This window comes from Pan troglodytes, chromosome 10, assembly GCF_028858775.2.
Source record: "Pan troglodytes isolate AG18354 chromosome 10, NHGRI_mPanTro3-v2.0_pri, whole genome shotgun sequence".
NCBI classification, from domain to species: domain Eukaryota; kingdom Metazoa; phylum Chordata; class Mammalia; order Primates; family Hominidae; genus Pan; species Pan troglodytes.
In genome coordinates, this window is record NC_072408.2 from 104,386,229 (window position 1) to 104,407,551 (window position 21,323).

The window sequence follows — 21,323 nt, forward strand, 5'->3', positions numbered from 1 at the left end:
CTCCTTAGTCCTCTTGGTAATTGAATAACCAAGCCCTGCCTTTTGTGTGCCATCAATGGGCAATATAGAAAGGTAGATAAAGGAGAAAAAATAAAAATAAAAAAGAAAGAATATTCCATCTGTCTACCTGGTAGTGGCTCATAGAAGAAGCAAAAGGGAAATACTTATTTGCCTGCTAATTATTTTTCTGTTTAAAGGAGGAAAGGAATGGCATGAGGTGAAGGATAAATAGAGAATATTGATGTGGTAATAATGATCAAAACAGAACAAAGAAGAGTTGATGTGGGGGTTATTTCTCCATTGCTCTGGCCATTCCACTCTTCGCTGAATAAGTGTATTCCGTTTGGCTTTCAAGCTAGGGTTGTCATGCGAGAAGTGTACGTTAATTTCATATTTTCTCATAACTTTCTTTTGGGGATAAGCCTTTTGGTTTCTGCTGTTTATTATTTCAAAGGCATCTATATGCTAATATGTTTTATGCTTATTATTTTCATGTTTGTCCCTTAGGTTATGCTTCATATCACCCACGAGGGAGGATCATATCTCATAAAAACTTTCAAATTTGATTTTGAAAATTATTCAGAAAAATTTAAGCCATGCTATCTCCCCACATAGGAACGACTATGCTCTGGAGAGTCCTGTAATTTGCAGAAAATGGACCAAGATAACATTTGAGTTTCATGCTACCAAAATCCTCTTGAGAAGGACAGCTAGCTACCCAGAATATTTAACATTGTGACATTGAAATGTTGGATGAACGATTAAAATGAAGAATCTAGTCATAGGTTGTAAGAAATCGCTAAATTATTATGTTTAATCCAAAGAAGAGAAAGGAAAAGCTGTTTTCATTCCCCCCCAGCCTCTGAGGTGTGTTACCTGCTTCGATTGCTGTAAATACTGTATTTTAATTGTATGTTATCCTTCCTTTGCGTCATTTCTAGAAAGTTAATTTTAATGATACTAATGACTGAAGCTGAGTTTGTGCATAGAGGAAGAATCAGATAAAATAGAAATCTCATATAATAAGCCAGCTTGACGTTTTCTTCCAGAACTTTTATTACAGAAATTTTTAAATAAAGTCGTAATCTATTTTGAAAGCAGGTTGGTATTTAAAAAGTGAAATAAAATTAGCCAATCAACCTGACATAAAATATTTCTTCAGGCATTGTCTTTTAAAGAAATCAAGGCTTAAAAATGGATTCCTTGACATGAATTCCTAGGATTCCTAGTTTACCTTGGAGGGCATTTATCATTTGTCCCTTGATTGGGAATTGGACTCCTTTAGTTCCAAAGCCCTTCAGGGGTACAAATAAAGGGCATCATTTCACCCTCTACTGTGTCATTCCCTGCCCTGCTCTGTTCTTAAGCAAGGAGTCAGCAACACTGAGGAATTTGTACTCCAGGTTTAAGTTCGTTTTGTGTACCAGCCTCCTCTTTACTCATTCCTCTACCTTTCAGTAGCTGCACCTAAATCCCTTTCTATTTTGTTGTTGTTGTTGCTGTTAAATGCTTTCACTTTTAGACCACAGCAGTGACTTTATTCTGTAAGAAATGCAACCCAGCTACTGGTATTTCTCCTCTTGGTTCATTTTAGTGCCTCTCGAGTTACAAGACAGCTTTGTTAGTAGAAGAGTTGCTTTCAGAGTTGGAAGAAAGGTCTCCTCAAAGGAGTCCTGACAAGCAAACTAGGCTCTCCTCCAGACAGAATGGGGTAAGAGTGAGCCTACAAAAGGCAGGTGAAGACAGGTACCTGGACAACATGTGCTAGGTCAGCCTACCAGCATTTCAACACTTATGGTCATCATCTCTCTGTAAATAAGAACTATTGCTGGGGATACATTTTGTGAATTTGTTAGGATAAATGATTGGTAAAATGTTATTTTACCAGTTGAAACATGACTGTATTTGGCACATTTTGTTAAAATAAAAGACCTATAATGGTTTATGTGCTAAACCCTGTGACCCATCTTTTTTTTTGTTTTTATTCTAATTATTTGCCTGTGATAATAACAAAATAGCGATACATTTTATCTTTTAAAGTTGTGTTTGGAGAATAATTCATTGAACTAACACATTTGGCTTAATTGCAGCCCCAGCTGAGAAGAAATGGCCTTTTCTTGCTCATCTCAGAACATAATTCAAAGATAATTCAAATAGAAAAGAAATTTATGCACAGTTAGGCTCCAGAATTTGTGTGGTGCTGTTGAGCTGTGCAACCTGATTAAGCAGCCTGCTAGGAGTGTGCTACTCTCCTTTTGAACTAAGTTCCATGAGGGCAGGAAAGATGTCTATCAACAACTCTTAGCTCATAGCTCTAGAAGGTGGTTGCAGGTTGTGGACTTTTAGCAGGTGTGTTGTGGTCATGCCTCAGTCTAAATGAGCAGTGAACTTTGGCTTAACTCAACTTCAGAAATGCTGTGTGATCTTCAACAGTTGACACTCCTGGTCCTGTAATGCCCCTGGAGCATGATGAATAGTTTGAAGCTTTGAAATAATGTAGACTCAAATCAAATAAGCCTGGGTTTGAGTCCCAGCATCAATACCTACTAGTTTTCTGACCAAGTCCAATCTCTTCTAAGCCTCTCTAAGCCTCATTCCCAGCATGAGTAATATTTAATTGAAAAAAAAATCAAGTTTACTTAAGTTGACTGCAAGGACTAAATGAGATGATGTATTTGCATAGTATACACACGTAGTAAATGCTCAACTAATGGTGATTTTTCTTTTCTTTCTCTTTTTTTTTTTCTGAGATGCAGTCTTGCTCTGTCACCCAGGCTGGAGTGCAGTGGCGTGATCTTAGTTCACTGCAACCTCTGCCTCCCGGGTTCAAGCGATTCTCCTGCCTCAGCCTCCCGATTAGCTGGGATTACAGGCATGTGCCATTACGCCCAGCTAATTTTGTATTTTGAGTAGAGACAGGGTTTTGCCATGTTGGTCACGCTGGTCTTGAACTCCCGACCTCAGGGGATCCATCTGCCTCAGCCTCCCAAAGTGCTGGGATTACAGGCATGAGCTACCGCGCCCAGCCAATGGTGACTATTTCTATTATCATTATGACTTTTAATAGTAATAATACTTCTAGGATTGTTATTATTATCATTATTAATCATATTAATGATTATGCAGAAGGTCCAAAATTTTTCCCTATGGATAACTTAAGTAGTAGAAATCAAAAGATTCATGCATCAGATACTTTTCTGCCAATAAAACAGGGCCTACAAAAATAAACGTGGACAATTTCAAGTTTTCAATGTGATTCACTGGGGACCTGTATATCATCACAAAGTTTCAGTAAACACTTTTAATTTAAAAAAAAAAGTCTTAAGATAACCCAAAAGGTGAAAATTTTGAAGATTCACAAAATGTTATTACTCATATCTAACCAATATCAATTATTCAGGTGAGATAGAAATAAAAAGTCAATTAAAAGCTAGATATTTCTACCCTCGTTGCCAAGAATCTAGGTGTCTAGCTAATGATCTTGCTCTTTCCCTTTTTTGGGGTACTTGATATTATGAAATGTTTTGTTATTGGCTGCTTATATTGCTGGTAGTAGTGATTATGGAATACAATTTAAAATTATTAAATATTGTGAGGAATGGAATTGATCAGAATGAAGGCTTTCCATAAGAAAATACCTTGCTAGTTGAAAAGCTCCAGTGAGCTTCCAGGACATCTTCATGGGACTGGCATGTGATATGAAAGCAGGCAGCTGGGTCTCAGGGCCATTGAAAAGTTATGGTCTTGCTGCTAAACAAGAGAAGAGTAAATAGGCTTGTATTTGTCTCTACAGCATATGGCATTGCACAGAAAGAAAAGTCAGATGTTAATTAAACCTTTGCAGGGTTGGAATGGGTCATCCCATTCTGTACTAAAAAGTCAGCTTTGACCTTTAATTGCATGTCCCCCCCAAAAGACCTGTAAACATATTTGCTAAAAGGTTCTTATTGCATCCAAGACTCCTTTCAAGTAAAAAGAAAAATATTTTTTCTTTGTATTTGGAAGAGCTCTAATGACAATACAGCCTTTATTGAAATAATATCTTGACTGTATATTGATACCTTTCATTTAATGTTTACCTTTTCCTGTGGATTTCCTTCTTTCACAAAGCCTTTCCTCCATGGAAATGCCGACAGTAAATTAACATCCATGCTTTGGTGTATTTTATGGTGTTTCACTTTAAATATTCACACTTGGATTAAAATCCAACATCATCTACGTTTCATGTGTTTAGCATATAGTAGAGGCTAAATAAATAGCAGTTAAAAGAAAGTAATCTCACTAGAATTATAGCCACAATTTCCTAGATTTCATTTCCATTCTGTCAGCCCTCCGTGAAGTTGGTATAATTTCCCTTCAAATGGGCGAGATTCGGAATTGTTCACAGTCACAAGTGAGAGAACAAAATAAGAGAGATTTTCATTTATAAGATTGCCTTTCTCTTATCTATTGGTCTTGCCTCCCAGACTGTCTGTCTGTCTCTGGAAAGCAAAGTCAATAAAAATGATTAGAGTTGACATCTCACAAATGTACACCCTTAAACCATGAAGCAGTAATGCTGTGCAGGAAATATTTTTCTGACCTTTTCAAATTGCATCCAACTGTCTCGGGAATTTCTCAGTGACTAGAGGTAATAAGGTTCAATCCATTTTACCGGCTGGCTTCAAATTTAGTTCCTCCGAAGCTCTAACTTATCTATTCTTTGCATCTTCGTCCCAGCATCCATTCGGCACAGAAACCCATGCATCTAATCTTTCTTCCCCCTTCTCAGGTTCTTGCTAAAGGATCACACTGTGGAATCTACAACCATGACAACTTTCCACTTACTGCTCCCTTGAAAAACAAAATATTAGCACAAGAAGATTAGTGGACATGTTGTCTTTGAGAAGCCCTGGTTGAACTTAATTAGCTTTTAAATTTCATCCCATCTTACATCTCAGTTTTTACCTATGTGATTTATGCCTCAGTAATCTTCATTCTGTAAAACTTTTTCAACTTAACCAAACCATGGGCATTCTCTCGAATATTAAAGAGGCAAAAATATGTGAATTTCTTTTATGTTAAATTCATTTTGCTTTTTCTTCTGTGAGTCCAAATGCAGCAGACATACTCCCCTAGAAAGGAAGGGAGTCAGCCAAGTGTGACGTGTTAAAAGGCAGCTGGGCGGCCTCTTCACCGTGTTCCCTGAAGGAGAACAGAAAACAGAAGCTGGGGACACATTTCTTAACCTCATGAAAGTGTTGGATGTCAGGAAGCCTTGACAAGAAATTAAAAAGCTTGTCTTACTTTTTATATTTAGAGCATCTCCATGTTGACTGTGATTCTGGGGAGATATCAGTGTTTCCTCATTTGTAGGACACACCAAATTCAATAGCATTCTCTGCTGTGTTGTTCCCATCCATTGCCTCTGTACTGACTTCTGCAGAGGAGATTAGAATCTTGGCTGGAATTTCCTGTGGTCAGTGGAGCTTGGAGCCTCTTTCTGGCTTGGAAGGCATGTTCATGGGCAAACAGCCACCAGGAGGAAAAAGTCTTTTTGAAGTTACCCTTTTAAGAGTCTGCATTTTCTTGTACACTAATTATCAAGTTTGATCGTCATAAGATACTTGACTTTATAAAAATGAGATTATTTCAGACAACCCTATTTAGAAAATAGACTTGGGAAAAAGGAGGCGAAAAGCAGACATTTTAATATTTACAACACTGTATTTTTTTTTCCTGAAGAAACTGTATATTCATGCCAAAGTTCATCTTCATAATATGGCTTGTCTTTTTCACTTAAAACAAGGTGCTTAACGTTTTTGGTCAAAGTTAAAATAGAATACACCAAGTTATGTTTAAAAATAAGCTGCTATTTCATCATTTGAATTTTATCTGTCTTGATAATAGAATCACAGTCCTGATGTTCTTTTATGACTTGGGTGTTGTTAGATGGCATTTTGTTTAGGAAAGATGGAGTATTTTGGCAGTTTTGCAAATCAGATTTACTTGATATTTGCAATGCAACTTAATGTTTTTATCACTAGTCAAGGAAGAGTGAAGACTTTCAGGTGCAGTAATTAAAGCTGCCTGTTTCTTGAGTGGAGTTGCAGTACACCTGAGAGGTTGTTAATTCAGCTGTGTGTATGTCTGCACGTATGTGTGCAGCCATGTGTGAGGTGTGCATACTAACTTAAAATCGGGATTGGAAGGCAACAACTCTGAAAACAAATAGAGTCTATTTTCTCCCTGTGGATGCCACCTCTTAATAAATTGGAGACTTAGCTATACCTATGAAACCCTTTCAGAACACAGAATGGCTTAGCTGATTGCTCTAATTATTACACGTTTAGTGCCTCCTCTTTCTCATTTCTGAGATATATCATCTTTGCTTCAGAACCTGGAGGTAAAACAAAGTCCATGTTTAGACTTCCCATTGCAAGCATAAAGTGATTTGAATCTGGTAGAAGAACAAAGTGAAGTGATGCTGGGGGTCACTTTGTACTGGGGTTGTTTTGCTTTGCTGGGTGTGCTTAGAGTTTGGAAGATGGCTGTGGAATGAATCAGGTAGAGAGGCACAAAGGGAATAGGTCACCTAATTAACAGTGCCAATAATAATAATGGCTGATTCTTACTGGACAACTACTACTTACCGGATGTATCACAGATAACTCATACAACCTCACTTAATCTTTACAGGAGCCCGATAAGACAGGCACAACTATCTTCGACTTATAGGGAGAAAAAGTGAAGCTTAGAGAGGGAGATTGTATAAAAAAATGATTTTTACATGGAAAGGAATGAAACAATCTATTCGTTGCAATCGTTGGTGTTTTTATTTTTCCTCCTCTACCTTTTCCTTCTCCTTTCTACCCTCTTCCTTCATCACCTCCTCCTCTTTCTTCTTACTTAGCTTCTCCTTCTCTTTATTTTTCTTTTCTCAAACACAGAATGAAATGTGGCCAGGTTGTTAAAGCACTGTCCCATTGGGTCTTGGTCAACAAGTACAGCTTGTTCTCCTTCGTCATGGAGTTGCTCTTAGTAGACCTACCTATTTAATTATTTTGAAAGTTTGATAAGGGCTAAGAGTTCTGGCCGATGGCTTATTTATCATCACATACTTTTCATTAACTTAAAAGACAAACACAGGTGGCAGAGTATGGTGATTATATGCTGTCCCTCATAAGCTCACATTCAAATCTGCCTTCTATCCTTTGTCTGTGTTAATGATTGTTCAGGGTTAAAAGGCAGAAAGAATGAATTGAGGATAGCAGATGTCCAAAGATATTTTTGTGAGTAACTCAGTAAAACCTGTTTCTATAAAAAGAATGTGTTACTGTATCAGGATATCTAGGAAATTAAATTTTTTTTCAAATATACAGCTGAGTTTTTTTTTCTTCTATTTCCCTCACACATCAGTATTACAAACATAAATTCCTGATTGCTAGAGCAGGCTTGTTTTTGTGATGTTAGCTCAATGGAGATATTGATGCCCTGGGATTCAATTTCACTCTTATAGTGATGCCTAATATACTTCAATTTGTGTCTCAGGGAAGGGGCTTGGTTATTTATTCTGGGTAAACTGGGCTTTTTGTGTTGCCACAGCATCACTTAGACTCCTGATACTGAGGCCAGCAACCTGATGGGGCCTCATTTGTTCCCAGGCGTAACAGAAGGATAGAAAATGGATTCAAATCTAAGCAGAGTAGTAGAATCTCAAAAGCTCTGTCACCAACACTCACTGCAAATATACTCTTCCTAGAGGGAATGTTCTGAAAATTTGGTCTGCATCTCACTTGTGATAAATATCCCCTTTAAAAAAATTCACACAGAACGACACAAGAAAGGCAGCATGGTTTTAGATGCAAATATGATTTCGAGGTTTCTCTCTCTCTCTCTCTCTCTCTCTCTGATATACATTGGGTCTAGGGTCTTTTGAATATGCATGTGATCTCAGTTTAGGGTTCATGAATGACTTTGTGTTTTGCATAAGGCCCTTTTGATTTCCACTCTTACTGTTATCAGAAATAAACTCAAAATTGTATAAACAAACAGAGTAAATTGTTCTGAAACTATCTGCCACGCAGAGTTCATCTTCAACACTTTGCTTTCTATTATTGCCAAAGGAAGGGAAATGACAGCATTGGCTTTAAATCTGTAAATTTAGTAGTGGGGCACCAGCCTGTGCTTCTGTGATGTACTGGTAATCTCCACTTACTGTCAGAGCTGCAGCAGTATTTATTTTTCCTTAATTGGAACCCCACTGATATCCTGTGGGATTCCCCCCACCCCTCCCCTTGGCAAGGAAATATATCCATATAGACCTAGATCATAAACGCCATGGTCTATTGTAATATTATAGTCAGGAATATCAACACTGGGATCAAAATTAAACCAACGTCCAGTTTCTAGACTGCCTTTAGATATTATTAGGAACTCAGGATTTTTTTCAGTGTTTATCTTTGAAGTTACAGAAATGTCTGCAGAAGCTCAAATTGAATATGCTTTATCACAGTGTTTCCTCTTCTGTTTTAATTCTTCATTTCATTGCTTCTGGAAGTGTGGGGATGACTGATTACATTGCAAACTATTACGCATAATGAACAAGTAAACAACAAACACGAGTGGTATGGGCACTCTATATAGAAATGTTATTTTAAAAATACCTTCATCCTTTCTAGGTGAACAAATATAATAAGATGCCTGGAAAGCCTTAATTTTATTAAAGTTAAATTCATTAAAATTAAGTAAATCCTTTTTATCTTAACTTTTGGTGTCAAAACAGGATTTGTTACCTTGGACATCAGAGAGCCACTTCGTTGTCTTTATTTATGGTTTCAGCATTTGCTTTTCCCATGTGCTATTTTCATTTTTGTCATTGAGGTTCATGAAGACTTAATAATTATCCCTCTAATTTTCCAGAAAAAAAAGTTGATTTATTGAACTGACTGCAGAAAAAGAAGAAGAAGAAGAAGAAGAAGATCAATCTGACATTGTAGGTTAATAGTAGGGAACAAAACACGTTCATAATTAGAAGAGAAAAGGACTTTCCTTGTTCATTCCAGTTTATAATAAAAAGCCCCTCGCTAAAGTGTCTTAGAAAATAATGCATTCAGACTGAGTCGAATTACCGCCTAGCAGATTCTATTTATCTGTAGCTTAAAAAGCAGCTGCGTTTTTGTAAAAAGCAATGAATGTGGCAGTCCTACTTAAAGGTAGAAGAAAAAGAACACCCCTTGTTTTGTAATAAGGGGATTTTCAATTTAAAAGAGAGAGCAAGACTGTTGTGTGAAGTAGGGTTATTACATTCACTGTATTCTATCTCACCCACCAGGAGGCTAATAATGAAGGGGCCGGGAAGGAGGCCAGTGCTACCAGGGTTATCTCACAACCTCAGATGCTGGATAAGTCGACGGAGGCAGAATCGCTTTGGGATGACATTCAGAAAGGCTGGAGTGATTACTTGCAAGAGAAAAGCCTACCTATTCTTTCCAAGGTAAACAGTTCATTTCATCTGTCAGTGGCATGTTTCAGTATACAAATATGTTTATATAAAGATATCTATAAAGTTTTCCTTTTAAAAAATCATTTTAGGTGCAGGAATATTCCCCTGACCTGCTCATCCAGTGGTCCAGTAATGAATTACTGGAGACCTGCCTTAGACAAAGAATGCACTCGGAGCCCCAACACACCTAAAGCCATGCTTTGAAGGATCTGCCAAGCTCACTTTTAATCATGAGAAAGAAATTACCCACACGGAGTCAGCAGAAAATGAGAAAGTAGAGCTCGTGCTGTGAATAATTCCAGCAAGTGCCAAGGGGCTAGTTGAGGAATGGCTTCATGAGGTGAATATCTTTAGCTTGTACTTAGGGTTTGGTTAGCGTATAATCATTTTCTCTTTTAGGAGCAATGACTATCATACATGTATTTCCTAACTAAAGAGTGCTCAGAGCATTTGTCAGGTTGTTGACCGATTTAATATCAGCCTTGCCCATGTTGTTATTTACTATGACTAATTTTACGTTTGTAAATATGCAAAAATCAATTTAGGCGGAAAGGCTCTCCTCCGAGCCAATGACTGCTACTAGCTGTATGCATTTGTGTGTATTGCTGTGAGTGCACGTCCAGTAATTTATGTCTCTGTGTCTGTATGTGCCCTTGTTCTGTCTTCTCTCTGTTGTGAACGCAGGTTGGGAGAATTAGCCAACCATTGGGTTCTCAGATGTGGTCCCAGGCTTTCATTTGATTTTTGGAACGGGAAAAAAAGAACGTGTCACATCATGATTAATGGTGAATCTGAATTTTCAATTCACATGAAAGGAGGAAGGGGAGGGGATATGAGTCAAGTGACAAGACTAACCTTTTCCCTTTGGGACGAGCATGATTCAAATTAAACATCACTTTCAGTGTGAAATTAGTTTGAAGGCTTTTTTTTTTTTTTTTTTTGTGCCTGGTTTAACCCCTTGGTGGCTGCTCATTCAGAGAGGATTGCTTCCATCCCAGCTCCGTGCCCAGGTCTACTCCCAGTAGCCCACAGTTCCTCCTCCTTTGTTTTATTTTTCTAAAGATCGGGTCCAGGAAATGAATATTTTACCATTTCAAAAGCTTCACTCCTCACAAGATAAGATTCTCCCTGAAATGTGCGTCCCAAACTAATGTTTTAATACATTAAATCAGTCAATCTGTTAATCAATAATAACATTCTTCTTTTTTTAAAGATAATTTTGCCAGGGAGGAGGGAGAAAGGAAGCAAGGGATCCTTTTGAAAGGCATTTTGAGTGCCCTCCGCTTGGTGCCAGTTTTTGCTGGCTGAGTGCGCCACAGAGGAAGAACAGCAACAAAACTCCCAAGTTCTCTCCTGAGTCTCTAGTTTCCCACATAACAGTCACAGGATTGCCATGCCAACCTTCAGCAATGTTGGCTTTCAGCAAGCATGTGCCTCGACACTTTAAAACTGCCCTTCAGTACTGATCCAAAGGATGCAGGTCCAAACTTGTAGAAAGAACCCGCTACCTGAGCAAATGCAAGGCTGCCTTCCCATGTATCCACGTTCTTGATGCTACCATTTAAGCATCAGCAGATTTGATATGTGATTGACTCTGTTTCTGGAGTTTGGTGGCTGGTGGAGAAAGGGAAAGTGTTGAGCTGGCTAAGAAACAGTGTTATTCTTCTAGTGTATTTTCAAAGGGAAAATGGTAGGGCTCTTGAACCCCTTCCCTAATGGAAGGAGAGATGTGGTAGAAGAGCGGTGGGGGTTGGGAGGGTAGCTGGTGGGGAGAGCTGAGCCAGCTGGGGGAGGAGGTAGAGGTGGAGTCTGGGAGGTAGAAGGTGGAGGCAGATGAGCAGCTGTGTTTATTTTAAAACATATCATTTAACCCTCACCTAAAAACAAATTGGAGAGGTTTGGGAGTGCATTAATCTGGACCCAATTAGCATGTCTTTCTCCTTCAAAAGTGCAACCTGAGATTAATGAATATAAACTAGAGTTTCAGATGCAGTGCTTAAATCATTTGCATGTTTTCTGCATGATAATTGAATTTATGTATGCACTTCCTTTCATTTAACTATTTCCAGTCTCTTCCCTGTGATTCACATAAACCAAGATGTCATGGTAGTCACCTCTAGATGGAAATAGCTTGCCTAGCCTTTACTCCTAAGGAGGAACTCAAGTTCTTGTTTCTTTTATTTGAATTTGAATAATGCATTTTTAAAAAATAAAGCAGAGGGCAGTGCTTAATAGTCTGGAATGCTGTTTCGGGAGTTGGTAGATAGGCACCTCAAGTTTATTTTTTAAAGTCCAGCTAAAACCATTGGGATTTATGGTATTGAGTTTTCAGTGGTACAGAGAATTGGGTTTCAGCATGGCCACTTATAAGTGTTTTAATAATACCAAGAGCAATGTCACTTTAATGCAGCATGAAGAATGTTCTTGGTCTTTGGACCTGAGTTATTTAGATCACTGAGAGATTTCAGTGCATAGTATTGTTTCTGGCATCGTTCTCGCTTTTGTAGATGGGGTGGGGGATGCATCTCTATAAAAGGCTGTAGGTGAGCAGTTAGAACTTAGTATGCTATACTTTTTTATTTCCTTTTTGTTATTTAGGTGTAGAGAAAGCTTAACGCTTACATAGTCAAACAGGTACTAAGATCCCGACTCCCCACCTGACCCAAAATGAAAAGTCTAAAAGCCAGCATGAGTATGTAAGAAAGCTTTCTGGGGAAAAGTTGGAGCAAGAGGCTTGAAATAATTCCTCTGGTTTCAGTTTGCATCAGTGATTTGTCTGTCTTCTGTCTTTCCGTATGTGTTTCCAAGTTTAATGTCGAAGTGATGAGCATTTCTCCAGGAATTCTCCCAGTGTCCTTTGTTTTTGGTGAATTCAATGGCTGAATGTTGCTGAGTGTCTCTTGGTCTTGTTTCCTGGTCCTTGTAGCTGAGAATGTCGTGGAAGGATAAAATCTTGTTAATTCGTGATGTCACAATTCAAGTGTGCTTCCTGTCACTTATGTGTAGTTTAAAATGTTCTTTAATGTAGCGTGAAATGATTGGTTAGCTTTGAAATGGTTGTGAAGTCATGTGAAGAAAATAAGTTTTGCATCCGACCAAGATAAATTCACTCTAGTGCTTTATGGCTTTTTATTCCTATGTGATAGTAATAAAGTCTCATGTAGGGATGGAAGCCATGAAATACATTGTGAAAAATCATCAACTAAGAAGGGGCCATCAGTATAGAGAACGTTAGCCTGTGGAGCTGTGAATGTGATGGAGACAAGATTTAGTGTATAGCTCTGCTACCTGCCTGGTGTTCCTTTGAGTTTCTTTATCCTTAGATTTGACAGCTGAGAAATCTAGGTGGATTCATATTCGTAATCATTGATTAACATGCACATTTGGGTTTGCACATTTTTGTTTATCATACATTTTTCTCCGTTTTCTATTAATGAACATGCTCTAGGGGAACTATTAATAGCCCATCAGTCGGGTAGGCAGCATTCAATCCTTCTGTGCCTTCTTTCGCCACCTGTTGAGGTCTTTCTTCTGAAACAAAGAAGAAATAGACAAATCAGACTTGCCCTCTTGGAAATGTGGTCCAGATTTCTCTACTCCCAAGCTCGAAAAAAGGTATACATTGGATGGGCTAGATCAACTCCTCCTGAGAGCCATAAATCTGCCAAGAGTTGTTTTCCATGTAAGGGTGTGATACAATGGGGAACACCTGATGTTGGAGGAAAGCAGGAGGACTTTAGAGTGGAGTTGCCTTCTAATCTCTCTGCCACTTCAACTATGTGACCTGGGGCAAATGATATAAACTCTATGAGCCTCTTTCCTTATCTTTAAAATGAAGAGAAGTAATACCTACCTTGTAGGGCTGTTGTGAGGATTAAATGAAGTAATGCATACAGTGCCTAACAAAGTATTTAACATCATATTTTTTAAAAGCTCATGAAATATTAGTTTTTCTTCCTTCCCCTCTATTTTCTCTCCTGTTCCCTTTTCTTTCCCTCCTCTGCCCTCTCCTTCCTTCAGATGTTAGTCTAAAACAGCACCTTGGATCTAAGCAGCACCTTTGAGAAAGAAAAGACTGCTTCAAGAATGTCTAGTTGCACCTCCTTTCCGTATGTGGCCTAAATGCCTAGGTTGGATCAATAGTTTAATTTTTTTATTGAACTGTTTAATATTGACTAAGGACTTACATTCACTTTTACTGTTTTCTGTATATTTACTTTTGCTTGAAGTGTTTTAATATTGACTATTTACCTCTGCTCATTTTTATTGATTTTCTGTATTTTTTCAATGAAAATTATAATAAAAATTATTTTTGTTATCTTTTGTCTATTTCCTTTACACAATGGGATTTTAGCCTGTGTCTAGGCTGCTCCAGTTAGACAAATGATGCTTTTTTCTTAAAAACCACCCACTGTTAGTACCAAAAGAACTATATCCCCTCTCTACTCTCCACTCCCACATTTTGTTTGCATATCAATGTGTTTGGGGACATTTATCAATCTAGTTGTAACTGTGATGCCCATTTATGTTTTAAATATATAAACGTTAGAATCTGACTTTATCACTAAAGCCTAGGAATAATTGTCAATAAAGGAAAGGACTTTGCAAGTAACAGAAACTTTTTTAAAATTATAGAATAATGTAAGTGTATTGCTATAAAAATAGAATGTAGTGAAAATCAGTGACACCACATTTGTATCCAGAGTTCTTTTATCATCATCAAATTTGTTCTTTAAAACTCGCACTTACCCCTGTAACCCCAGGTCCTAGAAATATCCCTGATAGTAGGGCATTAGTTATTTGTGAACAAATGAATGGGAAAAGAGGGGAGAAAGATGATGTGAGAGGGAGAGAGGAAGGGGGAGCCAGGAGGAGAATAAAGAAGCAAAAGGCCCTATCATCGTAGGAAATGTATTGTATATTTAGGAAAGCAGGGCAGACATGTGCATGCATGGGCACGCGCACACACACACACGCGCACACACGTGAAGGCCTACTGCAAGAATGAGGAGAGTTTAAGTTTGGAGTAGATATTACTACACCACTCGAGATAAAATGTAATATGAGTGGCATAGAAAAAATTATTATAGGGACCTCATGTAAAGAAAGTTTTCTAGAATCAGGGAAAGATTAATGTCAGGATATAGACAATCAAATTTCCATAGGCAAGAGTCAAGGATTGAAAATTAATGTGTCAAGGAGTTCATGAAAAGCTGAAGTGAGTGGTTCTTGGGAATTTTTCCAACACACAAAGTATTCTACCCTGGAGAATATATTTACTTCTAAATATCTTCACAAGTACCATTTGAAGCAGATAGTAGGTTTTAATGGACACACTTACTTAGATTAATTAATTACTGCTGAGTCTCAGTGGGCTGCAATCAGCTATTACCCATATGGGATGAGATAAGTCTAAGCTTCCAGCATGCTGGTGATTTCAGGAATGGCCATGTATTTGCCTACTTTCCCCTTTCCTGTACTCTTGTGTGGTTCTATCTGAATTCCAATACTTGCTTCATCTCTGAGGCAACTTGTGCAAAAGTGATTGATTGTCTCCAAGAAAGGCTCAGCAGCTCCCAATAGCTCTGGATATTGACTCTGTCACCGGATTCTGACCTTTTAAAAAGTATTGGCTGGCAATAAATCTCACAGGGTATTCCTATGTAAAGTGCATATAAATATGTTGGTGAGTGGAGCAGAATTCTGCAATGAAAGGTGATCTCCCTCAGCAAGTGAATGAGTAAATCTCTCAATCTTGCCACTGGCCTTGGCACAAGCAGGAGACAAGCATGAGGAAAGAATGAGAGTGTGGCAAGATCACAGAGCCATCTTTCTCATGTTGCTTAACTCTATGCCCTCATCAGAAATTTCTCTTCATCAGAGGTCTCACCAACAACATTGTCTTAGTCACTGGAGGACAATATTCATGGGATCTGGGTTTGGGCAGCTTAAGAAAAAAACCATACATCATCCTACATATTCAAATCCCAAAATGGTGCTATGGGGTTGGTAGGCCTCCTAAGAAGGTGAAATAGAGAGTTTGGAAATCTTATCTCATTATTTGAGTGGTAACAGGCACACTGAACCCATCATTCAAATTGCAGAGCCTGATCTTTTTCATCACAATTTGGACCTCACCAAGTAGACAGGTACACTGTGTTTCTCAGGTGCAAATGAGCTCATGCTGGCACACACCCTTCCTCTTGCCCACCTTTATCAGCAAAGTCACCCACATCTGCACGTGAGACATGACTGAGGAAGAAACAGAACCTGCAGCTTGGGATCAGGGTGGGGTCTACCAGGAGAGCAGAACCCAAAACCTCAGTGAACACCAAGTAATGTGACCCTCTTGGTCATGAGCCTCAGGTTTTCTGCTTCTAAACCAATTCCTGGAATCATATCTCTGCAGGGTAGCTACTCCAGAAAGGGTTTCCTTTCTGGACCCGGTTTTTATAGATTAGACTATTCTTGGATTTGAAACACTGATGTCCAAAAGGTGGAGTGGGATGGGGTTTGAGGAAAATCTCTCTTGATTCTATTAGATGGCCCTTCTTACAACCTTCCATAAAAGAGACTCTGAAACATATGATAATTCAGAGATGGAAGTCAGTGATACCAGGCCTTTTTACCTTTTTCTTCACCTTTATTCCTTATCAAGAAAAATGCAAAATAAATCGGTTGGTTCAAGGTAATAAGGTTTGCCCTTATAGTTCATTGTTTCATTCCATTAGCTTTTTTTCTTTTTCATCTGTTTAACTGGACATTAAAAAATCTTTTTTTAATGATAACAAACATTCTGAGAGTATGTTTTAGCAGGGAATACATAAGCAATTTATTGGCAGTCCAAAATTAGGTTACACAATGAGGGCTCAATAAATGTTGATGACTTAATTGCTTGCTTAATTAAGCTCGAAGTTCTTATAGTGACCCCCAAGGCTCACATGGTCTGCATTCACCCCATGTTTCTGACCTCATCTCTTACCACTCTCCCCATTGCTGACTTTAGGGTATTTCATAAATACACCAAGTGTACTTCTACTTCAGAGCCTTTGAAATTGTTTCCTTGACCTAGAATACCCTTCCTGGATATTTACATGTCCACTAGCTCACTGACTCAAATCTCTGCTCCAAAATCTCTGATCAATGAGCCTTGCCCTGACTGTGACTATAAAATCACAAGTCTCCTCCTCTTCCAGACTCCTACCACCTTGCTTTTTTTCCATAGTACTTTTCGTCATCTGATATACTACATATTTACCTGTTTCTTTATTTGTTTATAGTCTTACCTCACTAGCTCCGGGGGGCTGGAAGAGAAATCTTCCTCTTTATTTGCTACTTTGTCCCCAGAGCCTAGAATTATGTTTGCACATAGTAGACATTCAAATATTTGTTAAAAGAAGTAATACATATATGGTACTTCCTGGCATTATTGTGTCAAGATACCACCATTATATGTCATGACAACAAAGAATCACTTACATTTCTCACCGAGTTCACCATGTTTCAACCATTATCTTCTTGTGAGACACATAGTTATGCTTTTCTAGTTTTCCCTCTTATAAATAATGCAGAGATGGATCTTTCTTTGCCCATCAACTTTTATCTCTATTTTTCCTTAGAATAAATTCTTGGTAGTGAAGTTACCAATTTAGAAATTAATGAGCATTTTGTGGCTCTTTATAACTATTATCAAATTGTTTTCCAGGAATGTTGTACCAATCTACACTCCTAGCAGAAGTAAATGTCAGAAAATTTTTGTTTACCTTCTTTTCTTTATCAGTGTTATGCTGTTTTGCACAAAGTTAACCAGATTCCCTTGCTGTCTCCATTCCTTTTTTTTGTTCCCTCTGGGAGTGTCTGTCAAAATGTGCTGTTTCTATTTACTTTTTCAACTTTGATCTTAAATTTCTGGAATGAAAGCAATCATTTTAGAAATGGAAAGAAACCATAAATTATATATTTCAATCCCCCATTCTACATATGAGGAGATGGAGTTCACACTGCTGACTACTAACAAGGCCAGGAGTGAGAGACACAGGACTTTGGTGACTCACGTCAGCACCTGCAAATATTTGAAAACCATGAGTCACCAAATAGGAATCAAAGTACACCATGCTAACTCTTAAATACCAGTGTCTACCTGTTCCTTGTTAAAATTAAGGTCAAAATGTCCACAAGAGTATCTCTCGATGTTGAGAGATTAGCTCTGTTTGTGGTGTGTATGAAATAACTTTGAAGTTGCACTACCTGTTCTACTTACTATGTTAGCTTGTTCCAGAATCTTTTGTTTATCTAAGACTCTTGCACAATCTGGCTCCTTCATATTTGTCTTTTTTTTGTGAATTTCATAAAATTATAAGGTAACCAAGAAATGAGCAGCATTTGTTAAATTTCTTTGAATAAAAGTAAAACAATCAGATAGTTGGTATTCCTACTAAAGAGAAAGGCCTTGGGCTTTTACAGAGCGATCAACAAATCGTCATTTGGAGACTTTGTGGAAATGGCGATTCACACCAGCATGTGCATTTGTATAAGCCTTTGGAGACATCCACATCTATCTTCACAGATAAGCACATATAGTCTCTCATTTATCTGTAGAGAAATATACATTAATGAAGAACTTAGAATTATATGTTGCCTTTCCTTTGAAATCTTCAAGACTAGTCCTATGGTTTTCTTCCACATTAAAAAAGCCTTAATAAGATGTTTTTCAGCTATGATGTTCTTACATTACTCATGAATTTAATTGTTAGAGGAATGCCATAGATCAAATGGTAGTTAATATCCATAGTAAAGAAGAACTGTTTATTCCCAGATTTTGAAGGATGAATCAGTTGAGAGTTTAAATAGGATACTGTGTTCTGATAAAAATTAGTAGTATATGAAAATATGTCTTAACTGGAGACTACTCTAAATGCAGGATGTCTGTAATTTCTATTTATGAAGAATACACTATTATTTACAAATAGGCTTTAATGTCTCTAAAGAAAATGTAATAGCCTAGATAAAATAAACAGATGACTTAAGTTGACAGGAGAAATCCAAAAGGAATGATAATGAATAAATGTAATAGATGCTCACTATGGTTGTATGTGTAGATGTGTACATGTGAGCATACCCATTTGTTTCAGGAGCACAAATTTCTATTAAATTCAAGGACCGAGAGGCAAGAGGCTCGAAAGAAAACCAGGCTTTAAGCAAATACTGCACATGCTTTTGCAAATATTATTTTCATCTGAAATATATACCTCTTGGTTATGGCCCCCTCCTATCCAGATTATAGAAAATAATTTCAGTAAATATTTTTCTCAATTTCACCAAATTCAAGTTTTTAAAGCCAACGAGACCCCCCACCATCTGTCAGCAGTTGTAGCCTCTCAAATCTAGAAAACAACTTTGTCTTAAGATGTTTATGGCTTTCCTGCCTCTCACTCCATTTCTGCCCTATCTTCCTCTCTGAGACACCTTGGAACTAAGAACACAATAATCCACTAATAGCCTTTTAGATACCCTGTCTTTTACATAAATTTTCTTGATTAATTCTCTCAACAATCTCACTAGGAAGTTATTGCCCCAATTTTTTTTTCTTCCAGATTTGGAAAGTAAGGCTTTTAGAGATTACGATTGCCTGGGATGTTTTTCAAAATATTCTCATCATAACCTTGATGTCAGTCCTCAGACCCAGCACAGGACTCGTACTAGGTGTGCCAATTATCAAGATATTGTCTCTCAGCTCCAAACTTATCGTCTATGCTTTGCGTAAGGTGATATAGTCAGATCCCTTCACTCCTACTTCTTATCAGGGCTTTGAGGTCAAACAGAGAGTGCCCACCACCCCTCCATACACATTCCCCTCTCCTGTCGCCTCTGATGATTGAGCCTGCCCAGTTGAGGGAAAGCTTGCAAGCCCTCTCAGCCCCTCTGGTTCTCTCTGTCCATATTGCCAGCCTTTCCCCATATTCTTGGTAAAGGTCAGAATGATGCTAGAACAGATAGGGATAGCCCTCTGGGCAAAAGCCTCTGAGTACCTGCATAGTAGGTTTCCCGCCTCCCAAGAGGGAACAAAGTGTCAAGGGTCCCTATGTCTCTGTGGGGTGGATTTTCAGACCTTCCCCACATCCTTATGCAGACAGTGCAGCTGAGGAAGGCTTATATCCTAATTCTACTAGGGCATGTGACATCAAAACTAAAGGGAAGTTGAGGAAGTAGATATTTGAAAGAGGCTCAACCACCCTGTGGCAATCCACATAAACTTTTGATAATTGAACACAGAACACATTGTGTGCAATGGTAGCTGGTAAACAGGACAGTGGAATTAATACAATGAGAGGACCCTCCTCTGCTCCTGGCTAGATGTGTGGCCATGAAGAGGTTACTTACTCCTTTGAAGCCCAAGTTCCTCATCTTGCTTTTGCAAATATTATTTTCATTTAAAATACATACCTTTTGGTTATGGTCCCTTCTTATTCAAATTATAGAAGCTAATTTCAATAAATCGTTTTTTCAGTTTTATCAAATCCAAATCCAAATTAACCCCCTAACTTGGGGGTGATTTCCATCCTTCCCATTTCAGGTTGTTCTGAGGCTCTCCTCAAGAGATATAAGCAGAAATGCTTGAAAACCATAACAGCACTATGGAGACTATGAAGATATAATATCTCCAGGGTTATTAGATTAGAAACTGACATGAAAAAGACAAAAATGTCATTTCACTTGAAATGTAATGTGTAGATTTGAAATTCATTTGCTGATTTATGTGCCAAGTCCTCTGCCTGGGGCTAAGGATGTTGTCAAGAACAAAGCAGACACGGTCCCCAATTGGGACTAATGGCATGGTGGGGGTGACAGGGGAACAGACTGAGTGAGTGGTGAAAGTTGAATGAATGCTGTGAAAAGGGATGCCCAGGGTGTAATAGACATATAGGGTGATTCCTTTGGGGGAATCAGAGAAGGCCTCCTGGACAAGCGATATGAACTCTGGTTTCAGAGGAAGGAGGCCACAACATCATGACTATCATAAAACTAGAAAACACAGAGTTGACATTCTTCCAGTCTCCATTTTCATATCTTAAATAAGGATTCAAAGTAGTTCCTCCTATTGTTGCACAGATATAAAATTAAAATGAATTCTTAGGTTGAGGGTGAACTTTCACACAGAACATTTTCCATTCTGATCCTCCTTGGCTAGCTGAGCAGGGCTCAGTATCTCCTGAACCATGGTTGAGAGGTAAAACCCCATTTCTCTTGATAGGTATAAAATAGAAACCCACACCTCTATCTTTGAGGGGATACAAATACCTTTCCTATTCCTACATAAACAAACCAAGGGGTTTCCCTTAAGGGGTGAGGACAAGTCAACTCTAAAGCTTTTCTGTTACTTTCCTCAATTTTCAGCTACTTTGCTAAATAAATGTCTCCTTCCCTTCACGTACAAAACTTCTTCAGAGACTTGTCATCACGTGTGACCTTGGAGAAGTTATTTAACCTCTCCAAAGAGGAATGGTAAAACCTCTCTATAGAGGATGTTTCTCATACAGTTGTTGTAGACAGTAAGTTAGGTGTGACTTAAAATAGTGCCTGAAATATAGTAAATGTTATACAAGTGTAAGCTAATACTATTATGATTATAACCATCATCATTATTATCTTACTTCCTCCTTGCTCTCAGTTCACTCTAATTTGCCTTATAACCCATGACTCATCTCTGTAAATAGCTGCTGCTAAGGTCACCAATAATCTCCATGTAGCTAAATCTAATGAACTATTTAAATCCTCATTTACTGACTTCTCCATAGCAATCTATGCTGTTGATCAGTGGCTTTAAATATATATATTCTCT

At 38.1% G+C, this 21,323-nt stretch overlaps 1 protein-coding gene and 1 non-coding gene across 15 annotated transcripts in view; both read left to right on the forward strand.

Moving 5' to 3' along the window:
• The window catches only part of LOC134807503 (uncharacterized), a 162,736-nt gene that overhangs the window by 119,911 nt on the left and 21,502 nt on the right, over positions 1-21,323 (forward strand). For 9 of the 14 annotated variants that reach the window (XR_010148130.1, XM_063786000.1, XM_063786007.1 and 6 more), the window contains 3 exons: positions 9,314-9,475; positions 9,574-9,824; positions 12,933-13,802. Coding sequence is in view for 9 of the 14 variants with exons in the window: in XM_063786000.1 (XP_063642070.1) it covers positions 9,314-9,475; positions 9,574-9,675 (264 nt within the window). In the remaining 5 variants the exon portion in view is untranslated. Of the gene's footprint in view, positions 1-615; positions 868-8,901; positions 8,975-9,313; positions 9,476-9,573; positions 9,825-12,932; positions 13,803-21,323 lie in introns of those variants that run through there. The other 5 variants (XR_010148127.1, XR_010148128.1, XR_010148129.1 and 2 more) reach the window with 3 other exon arrangements.
• On the forward strand, positions 12,583-12,682 carry MIR135A-2 (microRNA mir-135a-2). Its single transcript, NR_031971.1, has one exon. It is a non-coding gene; the product is annotated as a microRNA mir-135a-2 (primary transcript).